At 38.5% G+C, this 20659-nt stretch overlaps 1 protein-coding gene across 2 annotated transcripts in view; it reads left to right on the forward strand.

Annotated features, from left to right (window-relative positions):
- Positions 1-20399, forward strand: part of DPYD (dihydropyrimidine dehydrogenase) — a 654802-nt gene extending 634403 nt beyond the window's left edge. For both annotated transcript variants that reach the window (XM_072127199.1, XM_072127200.1), the window contains 3 exons: positions 13466-13609; positions 18479-18619; positions 20021-20399. In XM_072127199.1, the coding sequence (XP_071983300.1) occupies positions 13466-13609; positions 18479-18619; positions 20021-20191 (456 nt within the window). In that variant the 3' untranslated portion in view covers positions 20192-20399. The remainder of the gene's footprint in view (positions 1-13465; positions 13610-18478; positions 18620-20020) is intronic.
- The last annotated feature ends 260 nt before the right edge of the window (positions 20400-20659 follow it).

Below are 20659 nucleotides of genomic sequence, written 5' to 3' on the forward strand. Positions count from 1 at the left end.
CATTATTGAACCCGTACGATGAACGCCGTTAAAAAAAACTTTTGGAAACCTACCAAAAATTATCATTTTTACCTATTCAATCTTACAAAATTGCAATAAAAAGTGATCAAAAAAACATATGTACTCCAGAATACTGGTGCAAAGTATAACATGTCCCGCAAAAAACAAGCCATCAACCAGCTCCATAGCCAAAAAAGGAAAAATTTTATGCCACTTGGAAGACCGCAATGTAAAAATGATAGATTTTTCCCCACATTAGGGTTTTATTTGACAAATTTAGTAAAATGTAAGAAAATATATTCAAGTCTGGTATCCCCGTAATCGTATCGACCCATAGAATAAAGATAACATGAATATTAGGCTAAACAGTGAACACCAAAAACAAAAAAGTAAAAAATCCAGTACAGAATTGATGGTGTTCTACTCCTGCCCTCAAAAACGAGTTCCTAAATTTTCAACAATAGGTGATACCAACCCCAAAATGGCAACACTGGAAAAAACATCTCATCCCGCAAAACAAATGCTGTCACATGACCCAAATAACGAGCAAGCGAAAATTTTATAGCCTACAAAAGGGACAAATGAGGAAACTAAAATCCTGGCAGCTGCAGGGCGCTCCTTCCCTTCTGCGCCTCTCTGTGCCCCCATAAAACATGTAGCGTCCACATGTGGGGGGTCTCTGTACTTGGGAGAAATTGCAGAACAAATTGTATGGTGGGTTTTCTATTTTTATCTTTTGAAAATGTGTAAATTTTAGGGCTAAATGAACGTAGAACCGGCACAATTTACCATTCTTAATTTCACCTCAATTTTGATTCAATTACTATGAAGATCTCAAGGGGTTAAAAATCTTCCTAAAAGCTGTTTCTGATAGTTTTAGGGGTGCAGATTTGAAAATGGGTTTCTTATATAGGGGGTTTTGATGCTAAATATGTAAAATTTCATTCAAAACAGTATTTATCCGCAAAAGAGTAAATTCTGAAAATACGGAAAATCGCTATTCGATTTGTAAGCCGCGCGACATCAAAATAAATTAGCCAGACACTTTAAAAATTATGAAAATGTAAAGTAGACAAATGGGAAATGTTATTCAGCAACTTATTTAGGTGGTAAATCTATCTGCCTGAAAATGTAATGATTTCAAATTTCAAAAATGTGACATTTTTCCAAAAATTCATCTTTTTTTCTTTTTTTGGAAAATAAACGCAAAACTTATCAGCCAACATTTACCACTAAAATGAAGTACAACATGTGGGGAAAAAAAATCTCAGAATTGCTTTCATAAGTAACAGTGTTCAAAAGTTATAACCATTTAAAGCGACGCAAGTCAGAATCCAAAAAATAGGGCTTAAGCTGAAAATGGTTGTGTCCTTAAGGGGTTAAAGAAGCTGACCACTTTTCCTCATGGTTTTTGTAATGTGTGTGGAACTGTGGCTGGCAGGATATTAGGTAATTTACCAAAATAAATCTATTGAAAGTCCTGCACCACTTTCTTGATATGTAAAGTGAAGCCTCATGTCTTTTACCTCATCAGCCAGACTCTACATAAAATAATTGTATTATAGTAAATTACCTAATATCCTGCCCCCCTACACTTGCACACATATTCCAAAAAACATGAGATAAAGTGGCCAACCCCTGTAAGATACAATTCCAATTGTTTTACACAATTCATATTAGTGCATATTACATTATTAATGCCAATTACATCATTATTGCTATGTCTCATTAGTGAGGAATAAATCTACCGTATTTTTTGGACTATAAGACACACTTTTTAGCAAGAAAATATCTTGCTAAAAAGTGCCTGCGTCTTATAGACCGGAGGTCAGGAGGATCCAGCACTGCCAGACCCTCCTGACCACTGTAAGGGAGATCGGGTGATGCCCTGATATAGAGCTGCACCCAATCTCCCAGAGAGGAGAGGCTTTTTATTGCTCTCCCCTCTCCCGGGTGTCCTACAGGACCTGTGATTATGTCAGGATCATGTGACTGATCACATGCTCCTTACATCACCACATACTGCTGAGAATGTGGATATGCTGCCCTGAGACAGGGTAGGAAGAAGGGAAAGAGGGAAATGAGGAATTGTGTGTCTGTGGAGGGGGGGGGGTTCTGTGTGTAAAACTGATGGATGATGCAGAGCTGTGTGTGTAACTGTATGGATAATGCAGGGCTGTGTGTGTAACTGTATGGATACTGCAGAGCTGTGTGTGTAACTGCATGGATGGAGCAGATCTGTGTGTGCTGTGCTTAAGTGCGACCAACAGGGATATTCTAATTGGTATAAAATCTATTTTTCCTTTTTTAGAAGCCTAAATCTGGGGTGCGTCCTATAGTAAGAAGTGTCTTATAGTCCGAAAAATATGGTAAATATAAAATGTACATTTGCAGAGATGTACTACTTTACTTTGAGGTTTACTTTTAGGCTATGCTCACATATTGGGCCACATTTATTAAAGTGTTTGCACCAGTTTTCTGTCTGTCTGCACTGAAAAGAACGTGCAATCTGCTTGCACTTATATTTATAAAGTGTCTGCACCAGTTTTGTTTCGGGGCTGCTCTGTGTCCTACAAGACAGAAAATATGTGTAACTAAAGGGGAGTGTTAGGGCTTAGTCAGACTTTGCACCACAGTTATTATTGATGTGCATCACAATGGTGTCTGCGCCACCATTCTGTAGCGTCATGAAAAACGAGCAACACAATCCACGAATCTGGTGCACCCTGCACACTTCACAGGCAAACTGCACCTAGTGCCAATCATACAATGGGCACATTTATTAAGCTCTGTGTGCCAGTTTTCTGTCAGTCTTTGAAGGTTTTTTTTAGATGCAACAAGTATTTAAGAAGTGTCTGCACCACATTTGTGTTGCATGTGCCCCCTTTGTGGCTTGGCTGCACTAGTCTTCATGTGACACAAATTTCTGCACTGAAGGGGGCGTTCCAGTGCTCATTCGGACCCTGCGCTAGATTTATCTTGCAAAGTTCCACAGAAGTGTGCGCCAGATTCATGAAGAATGTGTGGCACAAATACTGAATCTGTCGTCCTCAGCGCAGCAGCGGCACATGCAGGAAATTGGAAGCACTATCATAGTGAATCGTGGCTGCTTCGAATCCTTGTCGGACATTCCGGATCAGCGGCGTCAACGGGACGGGTAATTAAATGTGCCCCAGTGTAGTAAATGTGCTCTGTTGTGCTTTGTTATGGTGTTGCAAGCTGACACCCATATGAGAATGCAAAATTCGTGAAAATCTACAGTATAATACAAGTGATCGCGTCTTTGCCTCAGGTGTATGATTTGAGTCATTCTAAATTTTCCAATCCCAATTTTTTTGCAGCTTAGCTGTAGATTCTTCCTATATTTTACAAGAAAACGAGTAACCAGGGGAAGCCTTAACAACATTATTAATTCAGGTCCTTATCTGAGGAATAACATTTCTATTTTAGATGTGGATTTGTAGAACACATTGCACTGGTTTCTATGAGCATTAATGTGCTGAATGCTAACCCACTATTTCCACTTGAGTCCATCATTGGGAAGCGTGTAGTGCTGCGCCTTGTACAAACAGTTTATTATGCTAATTTCCAATTTGGCATCTGTTACGACCTATATATTGGCATTATCAGTGTATTTGTGTAGTCCACTCGGTGTCTCCCGCATGGATTTCTATTATCTGGGTCTCTAGGGAGGAAGCACTGCACACTCCACAATAAGCATATGCACCATATTTCTAGCAGTAAATGGCCAATTACGGTGTTAAAGTATGACAGAATTCAATTAACATAAATATGTGCACATTTTTCTCTTACATGCTCAACAAAATGTAGATAAAGTGCCTGTCAATGTTTTAATTTTTTTCATGTTCTAGTTAGACCGAGCAGAAAGCTCTCTCTCCACAGTATCATGAATATGATAATCTATGGAAATCACTATAGAAGGTACTTAAGTTAAGCACATTCTACATTAATCCCTGATGAATTGAAATCTTTTCTGTTTAGAGAATGTGTTGTTGTCTAATAGGTGACAGGCTGCCAGATGTTCATGAACTAGTAGAAACCTGCTAAACACAGCAATCAGCAGCTATTCCCCATTGCTAAAGATAACTTTTTCCCTGTTAAAAAAGTCTAAAAAGTAGGATTGTGGTGGATGTGGAATACAATACATTGTCAGTTCTATCTCATACACTTCAGTTCCTTTAGGATAAATATATCTATAAATTAAAATTGCAGGCAGCACTCCAAAGTTCAGTATTCAATAGAAGGTGAAGTTTATTGTAGATAAACGTTTTGGTGTATTATTCCTTTCTGTATACAGTGTACACAGATTATGCAGCGCTGCACAGAACTTGGCAAATTGGTCCCTGTCCCCAATGGGGCTCACAATCTAATCAACCTACCAGTATGTTCTGGAGTTTGGGAGGACACTGGAGGAGCTGGAGGAAACCAACACAGACATGGAGAGAACATACAAACTCTTTGCAGAAGTTTGGTCCTGGGACTTAAACCCAGGCCCCATACTGCAAGGCTTTAATGCTAACCACTAAGCCACCGTGCCGCCCTATGACTACTTTTTTTAAGCAATTAACAAATGAATTCAACTAGGTTTATAGAGGAAATACAGCATAACCATTATTTGCATAAAAAGGGTGTGTTCAAGTACTAAATGTGAATATAAATCCAAATATAAAAAGATATTAAGAATAAAGTGCAAGGATCAAAGTCACATAGTCCGTAATCCACATAATGAGCCTAGTGTTACAATGTGTAATAATCATATTACGGTGACCATGTCCATAATAGTGCATCTCTTCATTGTGACTTCAATGTGTACAGAGAATGGATCGATCCACCAATCAAAACATACCTCCCCACCAGACAAAACATTTCACGCTCGCCAGCGTCCTCCAAACCAACCCTTCACAAAAGCGATTTGTCCATGTTAAAAAATGCAAACAATACCATACTGAGTTATACTTCCTAAATATACATGGCCAAAATATATGTTTAAATAATAAAATTATTTTATTACTATGGCGACCAACCAGATACCACTGTCTCCAAAGCATAAAGATAATTAAATATACAATAACGATGCATGTATTGCCTCTCTTGGCCGAACTTATTGCACCCCTTCTTTTGAGGAGCTTTTTCCACTGTGCTGATCTGGACTTTCCATAGTACATATCTATAGATATATATGGTAGTTCTATGGAACTTCCAAGGAAAAAGTTGATTACAGTGTAAGGCTATATTCACACGAACGTATGGGGGAGGTACATACGGCCAACTTATACATGGTGTATAAGCGTCCCCCCTACACGGAAATGGGCTCACACACCCTACGGGAGCGGTAAAGTGCGGCACCATACCATTCTGTAGCCAGGAGAAGGATAAGACATGTCCTATCTTTCCCCGTAATGCGGCGCTGCGGCCATATATCGCTATGGAGAGGGGTGGGGGTGAGCGGCACTCATCCCCTACTCCTCTCCCCGACGCCGATGTAAGCCCGCCGTACTGTGGTACGGCAGGCATACATAATGTGAATGTAGCCTAATACATAGTGAAGGGCCTGTAGGGGCGATGGATAGATAAATTGGCCTGCCTTATACATAACATGATATAATAATCTACTGGTTCATATATCACAAAATTAACAAAAGAAGAGCAACCTCTGTTTTGGGGGTACAAGCCAATTTCCAGGACAAATGGAGCAACTCTGGTTTGGGCCAATTCGAAGTAGACAAAATTAAAATCTTTTGAAAATCTCAACAAAGCTTCTACAGATTAAATCTTTGATGACTACTCTGATTCATCTGTGGTCGCTATAGGGGTCAAATGCCATTGAAACTAAAAATTTTGGTCAGGATGAACACAATTCCAACTTGATCTTTAGAAGCTAGTTCTGAAATTTAGAGGAAGTTTTAAACTGATGCCCATCCCAAATGTTCCAGCAGTTTGCAGAATTGTATCTAAACTTTGCATATGTCACAGCAGTCAGCGTCCACCACTACTCTCAAAGCCATCTGATCCCGTCATCCTACATGCTTGGGATAGGAAATGAGTGTCCTATTGCTTGGACTCCTAGTGGTCATGAGAACGGGGGTTAACACTTCTTTCCCTTCTATGGGACAGGGAACTGTACTTGGCAATTTTAGTATTTCCCATTTAAAGAAAGGGAGTTTGAGTCACTAGCACTTCATTCACACAGAGGATGGAAGAAACCTCAATTCTTGTGATTACTGGAGGTCTCTTTTACTAAAATACTGTCAATGTAAACAAAGCATGTGCTGTTTTCGTAAATCTGTAGAATTCATGACCAGATTAAGCGGGTTGTCCACTTTCAGCTACTAATTGTAATGTTTAGGTAATGAAAAGTTTTTGTGGATTAAAATCGATCCCTGTTCATGTGATGTCACACAGGCGCACAGCTTGTTATAACCCACAGCTCTGTGATATAACGAGTCGTGCACCTGTGTGACATCACATAACTATGGTCCAGCTTTTTACCGCAGGGAGTAAACAATTAAACAATTAGGCCTCTTATAGAAGGACAGCAACTAGAGATATTAAAAACCGAATTTATACAGAATGCATATTGGATAACTGTGTAAATTTTCTTCATACAAAGAATATTAATTATCTGCTTAAAATGGACAACCCCTTTAACCTGTCATAGACGTTCATTGTAAATTTTTATTTAATGTCCATTGTTATTTACTCATGGTCTAACATTTATTTCAAGTGAATCTTGTAATATACATGTAACCTCGATCACACAATCTGTTCTGACTCATTGTACATAAAATATTATAAAATAATTATAGAAAGAAACATTGTAAGTCACTTAGTGCTCAATTCTCTAAATAATGGTTCAGTGATCTGTAAGTAATTCGCTGTGTAGCAAACCTGGCAGAACAAAGGACTCCAAAATTGGTATCCAAACACAGTTAAACTTAAAATGCGGCATTATATCTGGACCTAAGGGGATATCATAGAGCCTCCGAGCCTTAATAGTGCTTCTAAAAAGAATTAATGAATTTTAATGGAAATAAAATGGACATAAAACGACACATTTAGGTAAATATGCAAGAGTCATCATTACCCCATAGAAGAAACTAATAACCCATGACGATTAAGGCAAATATGCTGCACACTCTAAAATATTAGTCCTAAAATTAATTGTGCGTGAGATAACATTAAAGTTACTGTTTGAACTGGAAGAGAGCGATATGATTGTAATCTTAAAAGTACATGTTATATAGAATTTCATTACAGCCCCTGTGCCTGCGCCGTTGACAAAGTTTTATTAACATTTCCTTTCTAAAAAATATTAGACTGCCATATTTTTTATTAAAGTATTTATTTTTTTCCGGCTTTATATTTCTATGCTATGTTTTTAATCATTGCAAAGGAAACTTTCAATATAGTGGAGCTTAATTTTTTTTACCATATTTCCACATTATTTATTTATTATCGACTTTATGTCTGAAAAATATAAAATATCCAGCTAATTCTGTGGCTCTTTGGAGGTAGTTTACGGGTTTAAAGCTTGAAAAGGTAGAGGTTTTTGTATCATGCGGCACACAACATTTCTTTTTCTGTTCAAACTGCTTGCACATGTATTTAAGAAGTGTCTGCAAATTGGTGTTTCGGTGCGCCACATTTATCCCAAAGAAGTGTGTTGCCCACACCATGTTAAAGGTGCACAAAAAAAATAAAATTTTTTGTGCACTCTGTCAGAGCAGTGCAGGGGCGCCAATTCATGCAGAACAATTCATGAATCTGACACCCCCTTCACTATACACAGGGAACTGTACATACTGCAAAGTTTTTAGTAAATAAGAGCCTCTGTGCCTGAACTTTGCACCCTGTCTGTTTATTAAGGATTTACATTTTTATACCTATAAACCGTGTTCATATAATTTCAAATGAAATTCAATTTTATGTCTAATATTTTGACTATTTTTTTCCAGTCCTATGGGACTTTTGATTCCATGATCATAGATCCATTTTACTGGATGACTGCACTGATGAATAGGGATGAGGTTGTGGTTTGGCCTAGTTTAAAGCAGAAAGCTCTGTTCCGGTACCAAACCTAAAGGCTCACCCCCACAGGAGCAATTGGTGCCATTGGTATACATGCCGATATTTTCCAACAGATTGTTGCTCCCTGTGATGTCACTAGGGAGCAACAATCCTAGAGTAAAGGGCAGGGTGCACGTACCACCTACATCTAAATACCATTGCCAGCATTTAAAGAGTTAATACCTGTGATCAGTGCCAGCACCGATCAGGGGTGTAACCAACGAGGAAGTGGTGATCCAAAACTGCAATGTTCAATAGCCTCACTAAGCTTATCACTGGAATTGAGTAGAGCTTCATAGATACAAGTTGGAAAATGTTTCAAGTGCCAATGAAAGACTTGTGTGCCGCCCCCCCCCCCTCCTGTTCCTGGGATTTCCAACAACCCTACAACCACCCACTGACCCTAAGTTGGTTCTTTGTTAAAAAAAAAAAATAATTGTTGAAGGAAACCTGCCACCGACACAGATTGGTTTGGTATGAAATATTCTTTTTAGAATTCCCTCTTAATTATTAAAACCTATTTACTGACTGAAAAGCTGATGAGCTGAAAAAAGTGACCTTTTGCCCAAGAGTCACTTTCAGGGGGAGCCTTGTTTGACACCCATTTTGCTGGCTCTTTACTACCTGGAACAATGCATTTGCAATGAAATAATGGTGAGAACCTTATCCTTTTAATTGCATCAAAACTGTCATTCCTCTTCCTACAAACATTCTGCCCAGACAGGTTATATTACAAAAGTGTGAACCTCTAAATCCTTCTAGATATGACATCATTACTGTTATTGTTCCATTGTACAGCGGTGCTGGTTGGATGATCCACCTGAGCTGGACACTCCCAAAGGTTATATAAACCTTTGGTGTGGAAGCTTCTGGTCTCTCTTACCCCTAAGGTCTTCCCGGGGAGAACGCACAGAACGCTGACGCACAGCACTCCTCAGCACATGGCCAAGCAGATATCCACCTTCAGGAGTCTTCCTCATCCTGCTACTGAAGCAGACAACTAAACTCTCAACTCCAAAGTTACCCATACCAGGCTGTGAGCATCCTCGGCCTCCAAGTGATCCCTGTGTAAAGGGTTGACCCAGGGAGAAATTGTCTACAACTTCCGCCTCTCCTTCATTTCTTGTACTTCCACCTGTCAGAGACCTGCCAGGCTGTGGACAATGCCTCTGTTTTCTGGTACCCAGCACTGTGACCACAGATGAACCCTAGGCTGCGCTCAGCCAGCCACTCGGGTAGCTAGGGCCACAGATATCCCCAAGCCACAAAAAAGTTTAGACCCTGGTTGTAGATGTTGCACATTCAACTTTTGTCTATGAAGCTAAAGGCCCTATGGATTTGCTGAGCGCTGCCTTTAAAGCATTGAAGGGAAGCCCATTTGGCCACTTCTTTGGGTCATGTGACCCAGCTGGCTTCTGCCCATTTTTGCTGTTGCCTCGAAATTTGATATGAAAATGTTTTTTTCACCTCAACTTAGTGTAAAAGGTTTTATAGTCAGACTGATTCTACAGGAAAGTATCGCTTTGATCATTTTATATATATTTTTCACTGCTGTGGAAGCCATCTACACTGGGGTCCAAAAGGTTTTGGAGTATGTGTGAGATATATTCATGCCAAAATGCAATGCAACATTACTCAATGTTGTTTATACTGTTACATAACCTGACGGAATTTGATATTGTTGGTTTGATATGGCAAAAAACAACCATACTTTATACAGCTAAGCAGATCTCAAATTCCCATCATCTAGTGTATCATAACATATCAAAACCTTTTAGAGGACCAAAAACCAAGCATGGATAAACCAGGGAAACTTACTCATAGATTCAGGCACAGTGACTGTGGTAATATTATTATATTTGTTATCCATGGTTTCCTTCCGTCTAAAATTAACATTCAAAATTATGTTAATCAGCTGGAAGGGTTCTGGGTGGGATTATGAGAGCCAGTTAGTGTTGTAGCTGCACAAGCTGTTTCACTGTGAAGGAGCCTCCCCCTCCCCCTGCTTCCTCAGCAACTCCCCTCCCTCTGCCCGATATGATATCACATAGTGGGAGGGGGAAGTTCTTTTGCATACAATGACAAACTGTGAGGCCGCAGAGGCAATCCTGCACAGAACTTTTTTGTTTCATTAGCATAATGATCATATTTTATATATTTTTATCATTAGTATAAAAGGGTGATTTTAGAATGAAGGAGGCCATGGATAAGAAATAAAAGAAGATTACGTTAGTCTTGGGGCTTGACCAAGAGTCCCTGGTGTACCCATGCTTGATTTTGGTAGATTTCCTATAAGTCTTTTATAATTCTGTAGCTCTTGTCTAATCAAAGACAAATTCAACTTTGCATTTCTTGAAGTGTTCTGTAGGGATCCAGATGTTCTTCGATGTGGTTGCTGTGGATAGATCAGCATGGGCTGAGCGCTGTACATTAAGCGTGAGATAAGGTTACCTGGCAATCTGCATGGAGTTGGCTTCTGCGATAAAAGCAGGTCAACACTGTGATCTCCCCAGAGGACTTGTCTGAATAGAAATCAGCGCGCTAGCGGTAGAGTTGTAGACCTCAGGCTTGTTTTAATCATCTTTAACAAGATATTCCTCCTACTGGTTTTTAAGAAACTGTAATTCTTTTTTTTTTTCTGCATTTGTGGTATTTAGTGAATATGAGACTTGAACTACTTCCCCTCAAGTAAAAACCAATAAACCAGCCTTCATCACAATGCTTCAGTCACAAAATGGGAAATCAATTAACTTATTTTCAGAGAAAGATCCGTTCTAAATGCCTTTTTAATGACCTCTAATCAGATAGTGCCCATCCTCAATTAGCCACCAGATGCAGATCTTGACATTGAATTGGTTCATTCCAGTTTAGTGCAGAATGACTACTACAGTCCATGAATATTATATAGGAGATTATAAAGTTCAATGCTATTTTGTACATGGCTGCTGTAAGCGGAGTCTGTAGTTAATGATCTAGATTGCTAGATAACAGGAGTTATTTGTTTTGTACTATTATTATGTTTGTTATAGTTGATATACACATAAAAGAAAAAAAAATAACATTGAACTTTCTCAAACCCTTTACCACAGCATCGGCTGCGGGTTATTGGAGAGGGCTCATGGCATATTGCAGCAAACACTTGCCGGTAACAGCCACAATCGGTGCTACTGTTGCCAAAAAACAGGCGGAGCGTGAACCCGCCAGCTTAGCTCGGATCGTCGTTTCCCGTGACGTAATCGGAGAGCAGCAATCCATTGGTATGACATCCCTAGGTCACACAAAGACCTGAGACTGTCTTGTTTTGCACCATTAATTACAATGTGCGATTTGAACATATACTGCCATACTGTAGTATCAATCAGACGACCTAGGGTTAAAGTACCCTAGGGTGTCTGAAAAATATAAAAGAATAAAATAAAAAAACTTAATAAAATTCAAAAAAAACTAAAAATTCTAATCACTCCCCTTTCCCTAGAAATCATATACATATAAAAAACTGTACAAATCATTAACATGTTAGGTAGTGCCACATCCCAAAGTTTCTGATCTATCAAAGTATAATAACGTTTATTTCCCGGCTTTTGATCTCGTAACAGAAAATTACGCCCAAATTCAAAAATTCCACTTTTTTGTCATTTTGAAAAATATCTTAAATTTAATAAAAAGTTATCAAAAGGCCTTACAGTCCTAAAAATAGTAGCTTTCAAAACGTCATGAAATGTTGCAAAAAATGACACCAAACACAGCTCCGTACACTACAGTATGAGTTATAAGCACCAGAAGATGGCAAAATGAAGATTTTTTTTGTACAGCAGGTTTTAATTTTTGTAAATGTATGAAAACATTATATAACCGATATAAATTTAGTATCCTCATGATCGTACTGACCCAAAGAATAAAGTAGACATGTCATTTTGGATGCTCAGTGAAAGCCGTAAAATCCAAGCCCACAAGAAAACGGCGCAAATGCGTTCACAGTACAGGCGGTTCCCTACTAAAGTACACTCGACTTACAGATAACCCCTAGTTACAAAAGGACCTCTGGATGTTGGTAATTTACTGCACTTTAGCCTTAGTTTACTATAAACAGTTATAACTGCTATCAAATGTGTCAGTAATTAAACCTTATTGTTAATCTTGTTTCTTATGACAACCCAACATTTTTAAAATTCAATTGTCACAGAGACCAAAAAAATTCTGGTTGGGGTTACAATTATAAAATATACAATTCGTGTACACGGCATGGAATATTCAATACCATTACTATGAAGTGCAATTTGTTACGCAGAAAACAAGTCGTCATAGATCTCTTTACATGTAAAAATAAAAAAAATTATAGATTTTTGGAAGTGGGGAGTGAAAAATGGAAATGAAAAAAAAAAAGGGCAAGGTCATTAAGGGGTTAAATGACAATATCTTTGGAACAGCTTGACATATATTAATTTTTTTCATGACATGTGATTCAAACAAAGTTTTTCTATTAAAGTTTTTTTTTTAAAATAAGCAGTAAATTTTAAAAAGCCTCTTCCAAAATATGTTAAAAAATATGTATAGCGTCAATCCGTCACCCTTCCCCAGGTTCAGCTACAGATGTAGAACATACATGTACTACTGCAAATTGTCAATTTTGTTTTTCCTCCTCCACATTGCCTGCAACTAGCTGAGGATGGCACATTTCAAACAGCTATAAATTTTGGTGTCTGGTGTATTGGTGTCATTTTAAAGTGTAGAAACTCCTTAATATTGGTTAAGGAGTGTGTTTCCAGGTGCCACAGAACAGGAGATATCCACTATTGAATTCACATTTGGGAATGTTACACTCCCAACTACAACTTTAATAGCAGTGGCGTAACTTGAAGCTGATGGGCCCCAGTGCAAAGTCTGTGCCAGGCCCCTGACTATAATGTATGGTTTATAGTAATAGTCTTCTCATGAGGGAAAGTGACACCTTATGGGCCCCCAAAGCCTCTTGGGCCCGGTTGCAACTGCATCCTCTGCACCCCCCTCAAGTTACACTCCTGTATAATAGTGTACGTCTCCGGTTCTGTGGCACCTAGAAGCATAAATCTTATGAAATATTAAAGAGGAGATTCTATTTAAAATAACAGAACTGTGTTTCTAGGTGCCATGGTTCAGAAGATATAGTTGATGTCTAACCATGATGTTTATACCATGATGGGTTAAAATAATATGGAATAGAGTGGATTTTAATTCCATTCACCCCTCCATCTCTAGTCGATTTTTGTCAAGGAATCCTAGGAGCCGTATATGCCTAATGGATGACGCGTCACTGGGTAGAGACCACTTATCAATCTATTGACTTAATTTAGAGACAACTGATCTAATTTTTCTGTGTTTTTTTTCCTTTTGTTTTCAGAAACTGCCAAGTTTTGGACCATTTTTAGAGAAACGAAATAAGATCCTTGCTGAAAACAAACTCAGGTCACTTTCTGAAAATCCAAACGCTTCTTCAAATATAAAGAACCACTTCCTCCCAAAGAAACCTGTACCAGCCGTCAAGGTAAAAAGAAATACATAAATAGGCATAATAAAAAAAAAAACATGACCACAAGTGAACTGATTTCCAGGCACATGGACAAGATTAAATAAAGTAACAGGAAATCAATGCCAACAATCCGCTTTGCTTCATGAGAATACTTGGCATGTGGATGTGAGGCGTCCGTTCTGTCTAATATTCGGGGACGGCTAATGCTTTGTATCTAATATATACAGTTCCTAAATTGTTAGATAGCTCTGACACATTTTAATTAGAAGGGTTTATTTGGGCCCCCCGCTATTCTTTTCTGTCTTAAAATGTACATTGCAAATAAGTGAGTGACTGTAGTCAAAATGCGGAGCTGATTTATAAAGAATCACAGATGTTCTGTTAAGGTATAATTAGTTTTGTAATATTCAAGGATGGCTGCACTCTTTGTTCCTTCCTTTTGATTGTTAAATAACATTGTGTTAGTTATATCTCTCACACAGTGCATATGTGCAGTGAATTGAAAACTTCTAAAAGTATTACTTTTGATAAAAAAAAAGATTAAAGCAACAGAAGCAGGAGATTAGAATGAGCATCTAGACCGATTTCCCTTTTTTACAGTTAGCATCTAATAACCTTCTCTTACATTCCTACCGTATCTACAGTATTATTATTATTGTGTACTGTTTGGTAGTAACTTTATTGACATAGATGAATATTTCTGGAACAAAACGGTTTCTCAATATAAATTTACCATAAATTTCTTCCCTTTATTATACAATAGTATACAGGGGGTACAGAAAGTTCAGACGCCTTTAAATTTTCCTTTGTTTCACAGCAGCCAATCAGTAAGATCAAAAAGGTTCTTTGTTTGCTGATTGATGTACACTCTATAACCCATCATGACAGGAAAACACCCCATCATGACAGGAAAACACTGAAATGTAGATATTTTTGCTAATTTATTAAACATGAAATATTATATGGTCATAAGTATTCAGATCCTTTTCTGCGACACCCACATGCCCATTTAACTCACATGCTGTCCATTTCCTTCTAATCCTACTTCATTGGAGTCCTGCCGTGTTGATTAGACACTTGATTAGAGAAGGCGCACACCTATCTATATAAGACCTCACAGTTCACAGTGCATGTCAGAGCACATGATAATCATGAGGTCTAAGGAACTGCCCAAGGAGCTCACAGACAGAATTGTGGCTGGGCACAGATCTTGCCAAGGTTAGAAAGGAATTTCTGCAGCACTCAAGGTCCCTAAGAGCACAGTGGCCTCCATAATCCTACAACTCTTCCTCAACCTGACCATCCAACCAAACTAAGCAATCATGGGAGAAGAGTCTTGGTGATAGAGGTAAAGAAGAACCCTGAGATCACCGTAGCTGAGCTCCATAGATGCAGTTGAAAACAAAGTCAACAATCACTGCAGCCCTTCACCAGTCAGGGCTTTATTCAGTGCAAAAAAATTTGGAAACCGAAAAACACATATAGGATAAGATTCTGTGGTCTGATAAGACGAAGATTGAACTACTTGGTGTTAATTGTAAGTGGTATGTGGGGAGAAAACCAGGCGCTGCTCATCACCTGCCAAATACAATCCCAGCAGTGACACATGGTGGTGGCAGCATCAAGCTAAGCAGGGAAAGGGTGACTGGACCTCAGACTGGGCTGAAGGTTCACCTTCCAACAAATCAATGACCCTAAGCACACAGCTAAAATAACAAAGCAGTGGCTTCAGAACAACTGTGTGACCATTCCTGACTGGCCCAGACAGAGCCCGGACTTAAACCCAATACAGCATCTCTGGAGAGACTGGAAAATGGCCTTGAAAATGGACTTGGATGGGGCATTACCTAAGCCCCCCGTGCTTTGGCTTAACAGGCTGTTGCACTGTGCTGGAGCCCATCACAGCCTGCTCCCTCTCCACTTCCTCCCTCCGTCTGCCTGCTCTAATCTTACAGCAGTAGGGAGTTTCAGCACACAGTGTAACAGCCTGTGAAGCTACAGCAAGGAGGGGCTCTGGTAACACCCCAAAAGCCCTTTGGGTGATTAGAATAATTTTAGAAAGTTTATTTTAGGAGGAAGAAGGCCATGGATGACAAAATCACTGTGTTTGGATCTTTGAGTATAGGTCCCTGGTTTATCCATGCCTGATTTTGATAAAAGATTTCCTTGCAGCTGAATTAGTTCGAAAATATATCATTTCCTTCAGAAGAATTATGTTCCTATACAATAAATAGAAAATCATGCCAGCACCATGGTAATGCCATGGGCCACCAATGGTTCTGGAATAATCTATGGGACCTCTATCGGCACCAAATGTCATGAAATAACATAATAACAATCATTATATCTCAAGGCTGAACACTAAATATATATAATATTAGCTTGTATATCGCATAAAAGGGTTTAAGGCTCCATTGTGGTCTCCGGTTTAAAAGTCCGCCTCTCCGTATGCTTCATTTATTCTGTTACTTGCCTCTTATGTGATCTCTTTAAGCTAGAAGCCATTTTGTCTCCATGGAGTTCAAACTCTAAAGTGGACTTGGCAAGTGAAATGACAGAGGCCAACAGGCCGATGCCGATCGAAGTGTTTTGTTTGTTGAAGGTGCAATTAGATTGACAAGCAATTAGCCCGATACTTTGGAATAAAGGAGCTCTGCCTCTTAATTGTGAGCCCGTTTTTTTTTACAAGAAGATCAAAACTTACACAAATCCGATTCGGTGGCCGAAACCTTTCATCTCTGTCTAAAAATAGTGCAGTAAACAAACATCCGCTGATTACTATAGACGAGGTACATTATTTTTTGGATCATTAGTTAGTGAGCTACCACTTGCATTTGAAGCTGACTCTTTTATGGGTGAGCAGTTTTCAGAATTCAGCAGCTTGGAGCTTGATCTGAACACAAGAGATGGAAGCAGACGAGCCATAACGGCTGTACTCCTAATGACAGCGGCTCATAAACATGACACCGAGAATTATTAATGGCACATTTCTGTAAAAACTCTTATTCTTCAGGGCTGCAGTGAATAATGCGTGCTCAGGGTTTGGAAGTATTTTTTGTTTTTTTTGCTGAGACTGCTCGTTAATTATAATTTGGGACACTAAGTGTAGACAAAAGGCCACCAAGCTACCATTAAAATAAGGTACATGAGTATTAACATGATGTACATACTGACTTTGGTCTGTAAGACAGTAAAGAAAAATAGATTTTGTGTCAGGTTTTAGAGGTTTTAAAACAAAAAAAAAAATGATCCTGCTTGTGGAGCACTCTTCTCCTTTTAACCCTATACGGCACTTATTGTAGGTATCTCATTTTTTTTTTTTACAATACCCTGGGAGGATTTATCACACTCTGGAACATGGTGGGCAAGCGCATGATGTAAAACCCACCCCTCCCGCCATGGTGGATATATCTAGAGGCTCCGATCTCCTGTTATATCCAGTGGTCGGAGTGCAGCAAGAGAGATCTACGCCAGGTCCGGTTCTAAGCACAGCTTATAGCTAGTGCACAGGCCCGGTTCAGGAATGCCCTGTGGCAGCCGACCCCTTTCACACTCTTCCAGGACCACTTGGAGGATGGGTATTGGTAGAGATAGTTGCAAACTCACTTTCTTATCCTACCAAAACATTTTATATAACCCTTTCAGGACTCAGCCCTTTTTTTGTTTTTGCGTTTGTTTTTTACTCCCCTCATTCCAAAAGCTATACCTTTTTTATATTTCTGTTTACAGACTTGTGTCAGCGCTTTATCTGCAGGATAAATTGTAGTTTTCAGTGGCACAATCTAATATTCCATGCAATATACTGGAGAGCTGGAAAAAATTAACAAAAAAACACACATTTGTGTCATCTTCTTGTGGGCTTTGTTTTTCCGGCTTTCTTTGTGCACTCCAAAATACACCACCTCTTTATTCTTTGGGTCGGTTTCGATCACAGCGATGATTATAGCAATTAGGGACTTATATGACTGTTTGATCATTTTTATTCAAATATAAAATGAAGGAAAAATAGAGAAAAAGTGGTAATCATTTGGGTAATATTTTACGCTATCATGTTCATTCTCTTCTTTTTTGTATTTTGATAGATAGGGCAGTTTCAGATGTGGTGAAACCTAACAGGTTTATGATTTTTACTGTTTATTTTTATATGTGTTCTAGGGGGTGGATTAAAAGATAAAATGTAAAAAATGTTTATATTTTTTAATTTTATTTTTTTTACTATTATTTCAGACCACTAGCCTACTGTGGACCCTGGAGGGTCTGATCATTTATACAATATTCTGCAGTACTATTGTTTTGTAGTATATTGCAATGTTTCCGATAATCTACAATAGCCTGCCAATGGCACATGTTTCCACATCAGGCCTACAAGTCTCTATGAGACTGTAGGCGGCCATGGCAAGCAATCGATGGACCTCTGAATGTTGGTGATTTACTGTACTTTAGTCCTAGGCTACAATAATCAGCTGTAACAGTTATTGCAGGAGTCTATAATGAAGCTTTATTGTTAATCCTGGTTCTTATGACAACCCAACATTTTTAAAATCCAATTGTCACAGAGACCATAAAAATTGTGGCCGGGGTTATAATTATAGAATATACAGTTCCGACTTACATACAAATTCAACTCAAGAACAAACCTACAGACCCTTGTACATAACCCAGGGACTGTCTGTAGTTGTATAATTGCTTGTAAAATGAAAAAAATGCTGTGGTTTCTTATTTGCGCTTATGGCATTTAAGATGTTAAAGTTAGACATCCTTTATGTTACTTAAAATGAAGCACACGTGAGCGTCTTTCCATTTAATGTGATTTTGTGTGTAGTTTAATTACCCTACAGAAGAAAAAGTAAATCAGTTTAATATGTTCTCTGTCTTCTTCTGCAGGATGTAATTGGCAGAGCATTGCAGTATATTGGATCTTATGCTGAACTAAACATAACAGAACAAGTTGTGGCTCTGATTGATGAAGAGATGTGTATTAACTGTGGCAAGTGCTACATGACCTGCAATGACTCTGGATATCAGGTAATATTGGCTCTTTCTATGTATTAATATAAACAAGTGTTTAGAATAGATTTAAATTTTTTGTTAATGACTTTATTTTTATTCGATTTTTTAAACATTTTTGGTTTACATGGGTAACATGGTGGTTTAGTGGTTAGCACTACAGCCTTGCAGCGCTGGGGTCCTGGGTTCAAGTCCCATCCATGTCAACATCTGCATGTTTGCGTGGGTTTCCTGCGGGTCCTCCGGTTTCCTCCCACACTCCAAGTCATACTGGTAGGTTAATTAGATTGTGAACCCCCTGGGGGACAGGGACTGATTTGGAGAGCTCTGGGCAGCGCTGCGTAATCTATGTGCGCTATATAAATAACGTTATTATTATTACATATACAAATGATAATGTATATAATATTGTAAGCAGTATGTATAAATGATACTGTATACTTTATTACAACATGTGTTATAGAATAGATATCATAAAGAAAATAATCAAACATCAGATAACAGGTGCCTACTAGTTAAATTGGCCATCAGCTCCGCACTGGATTTTAGGACTCATTTATATGACATGATCCCCCGGGGCCAGAACCACGGAACAAACGCTATTTGGAGAAGGGGAATGAGCGGCGCACCTCTTCACAGGAAGCTTTGCGGCTGGACCACAAAATGGTCCAAAGATTGGACCTGCTCTAAATGTTGCAGTGCGACCGCCCAGCTCGGTCACGTTGTGGTGAGACACAGCGGGGGAGATTCATCACTGGTTCTACTCCCGTTTTCTGGAGTAGAAGCACTGAAATTGCTCTCTCCTGCACATCCATTGCAATATCTGTAAAACATATAAATTTAACACACTTCACTGTTGAGATTGTAATCAATGATTTCCCCATAAAACTTGTATTGGATCCCATACTTTTACGTGCGTGAAGAATAGTCGCCCATTAAACTCCATCATGAACTCTTCTACATTGTTATGATAGCAATCCATCAGATATTAGACAATATTTAGAGTCTAATTGTATGGAAGTTAAGTGATTTCTTTTTAAATTAAAGATTCTTTATTACATACAAAATCCAAAACAGCACAAAAAATCCAAAACATCATAAAACATGGAAGTTAAGTGACATCTAATCCAATTGTTCACATAAAATAACGACCGTGGGTTCCATTTAGAATTGTGTGTTTCTCTTCCTCCATTGTTCTTTTTATTTTAGTTGTTTTTGCCTATAGTCATGTCTCTGCTAAATGTATTTTTTTATCCGGAATCTTCTTTTTTTTTCCTTCAGCTAAATTGTTTCCATGACTACAGTGTAAGCTTTTACATAAGTCTCAAAGAGGCTTTTTTTAATGAAAATGTGGACACAAATTGGGACACTGGTGACCTTTGTAATGTTGACATTGAAACCATTTATTTCTTCTTCCAGGCTATCGAGTTTGATCCTGAGACCCACTTGCCCACTGTCACTGACAGCTGTACAGGCTGCACTCTGTGCTACAGTGTGTGCCCTATTATTGACTGCATCAAAATGGTTACCAGGACAACCCCTTATGTGCCAAAACGGGGGCTTCCTCTTACCGTCAATCCAGTGTGTTAAGGTCATCAGTTCAGCAAATGATGCGACGAACCTCACTTAGACCACGGCAGGATTATTGCTCTATTATCATAAATAAAAATTAAAATAAAAAAAAAATCACTTTTAATTACAGTCCAATGAAATCAGCCATTGCATACATTTGATGATTTTGTATGTATATCATGTGCATATGTACTGGTGGAATAAAAATGGTTAGTTTCTAGCAGAATCGTGAATAAATCCATTACATAATAAGGTATGAGTGCCTTCCTCTCTTCATTTTTCCTTTGTAGCTGAAATTGTCAGACATAATTAGTAATTTGTTTAAAAAAAAAACTATAAAAAAAAAGAATTAAGGGAAGAATTACTGTTTATATACAGACAGTAGATTTACAATGAGGATTTAACACTGGATTAAGTACTTTGTGCAGTGCGTCCACTGATAAAACGTAATGTATTTCTTAATCCCTAGTACATTAGGGCTTATAA

Source organism: Engystomops pustulosus, chromosome 10 (assembly GCF_040894005.1).
Source record: "Engystomops pustulosus chromosome 10, aEngPut4.maternal, whole genome shotgun sequence".
Classification (NCBI taxonomy): domain Eukaryota; kingdom Metazoa; phylum Chordata; class Amphibia; order Anura; family Leptodactylidae; genus Engystomops; species Engystomops pustulosus.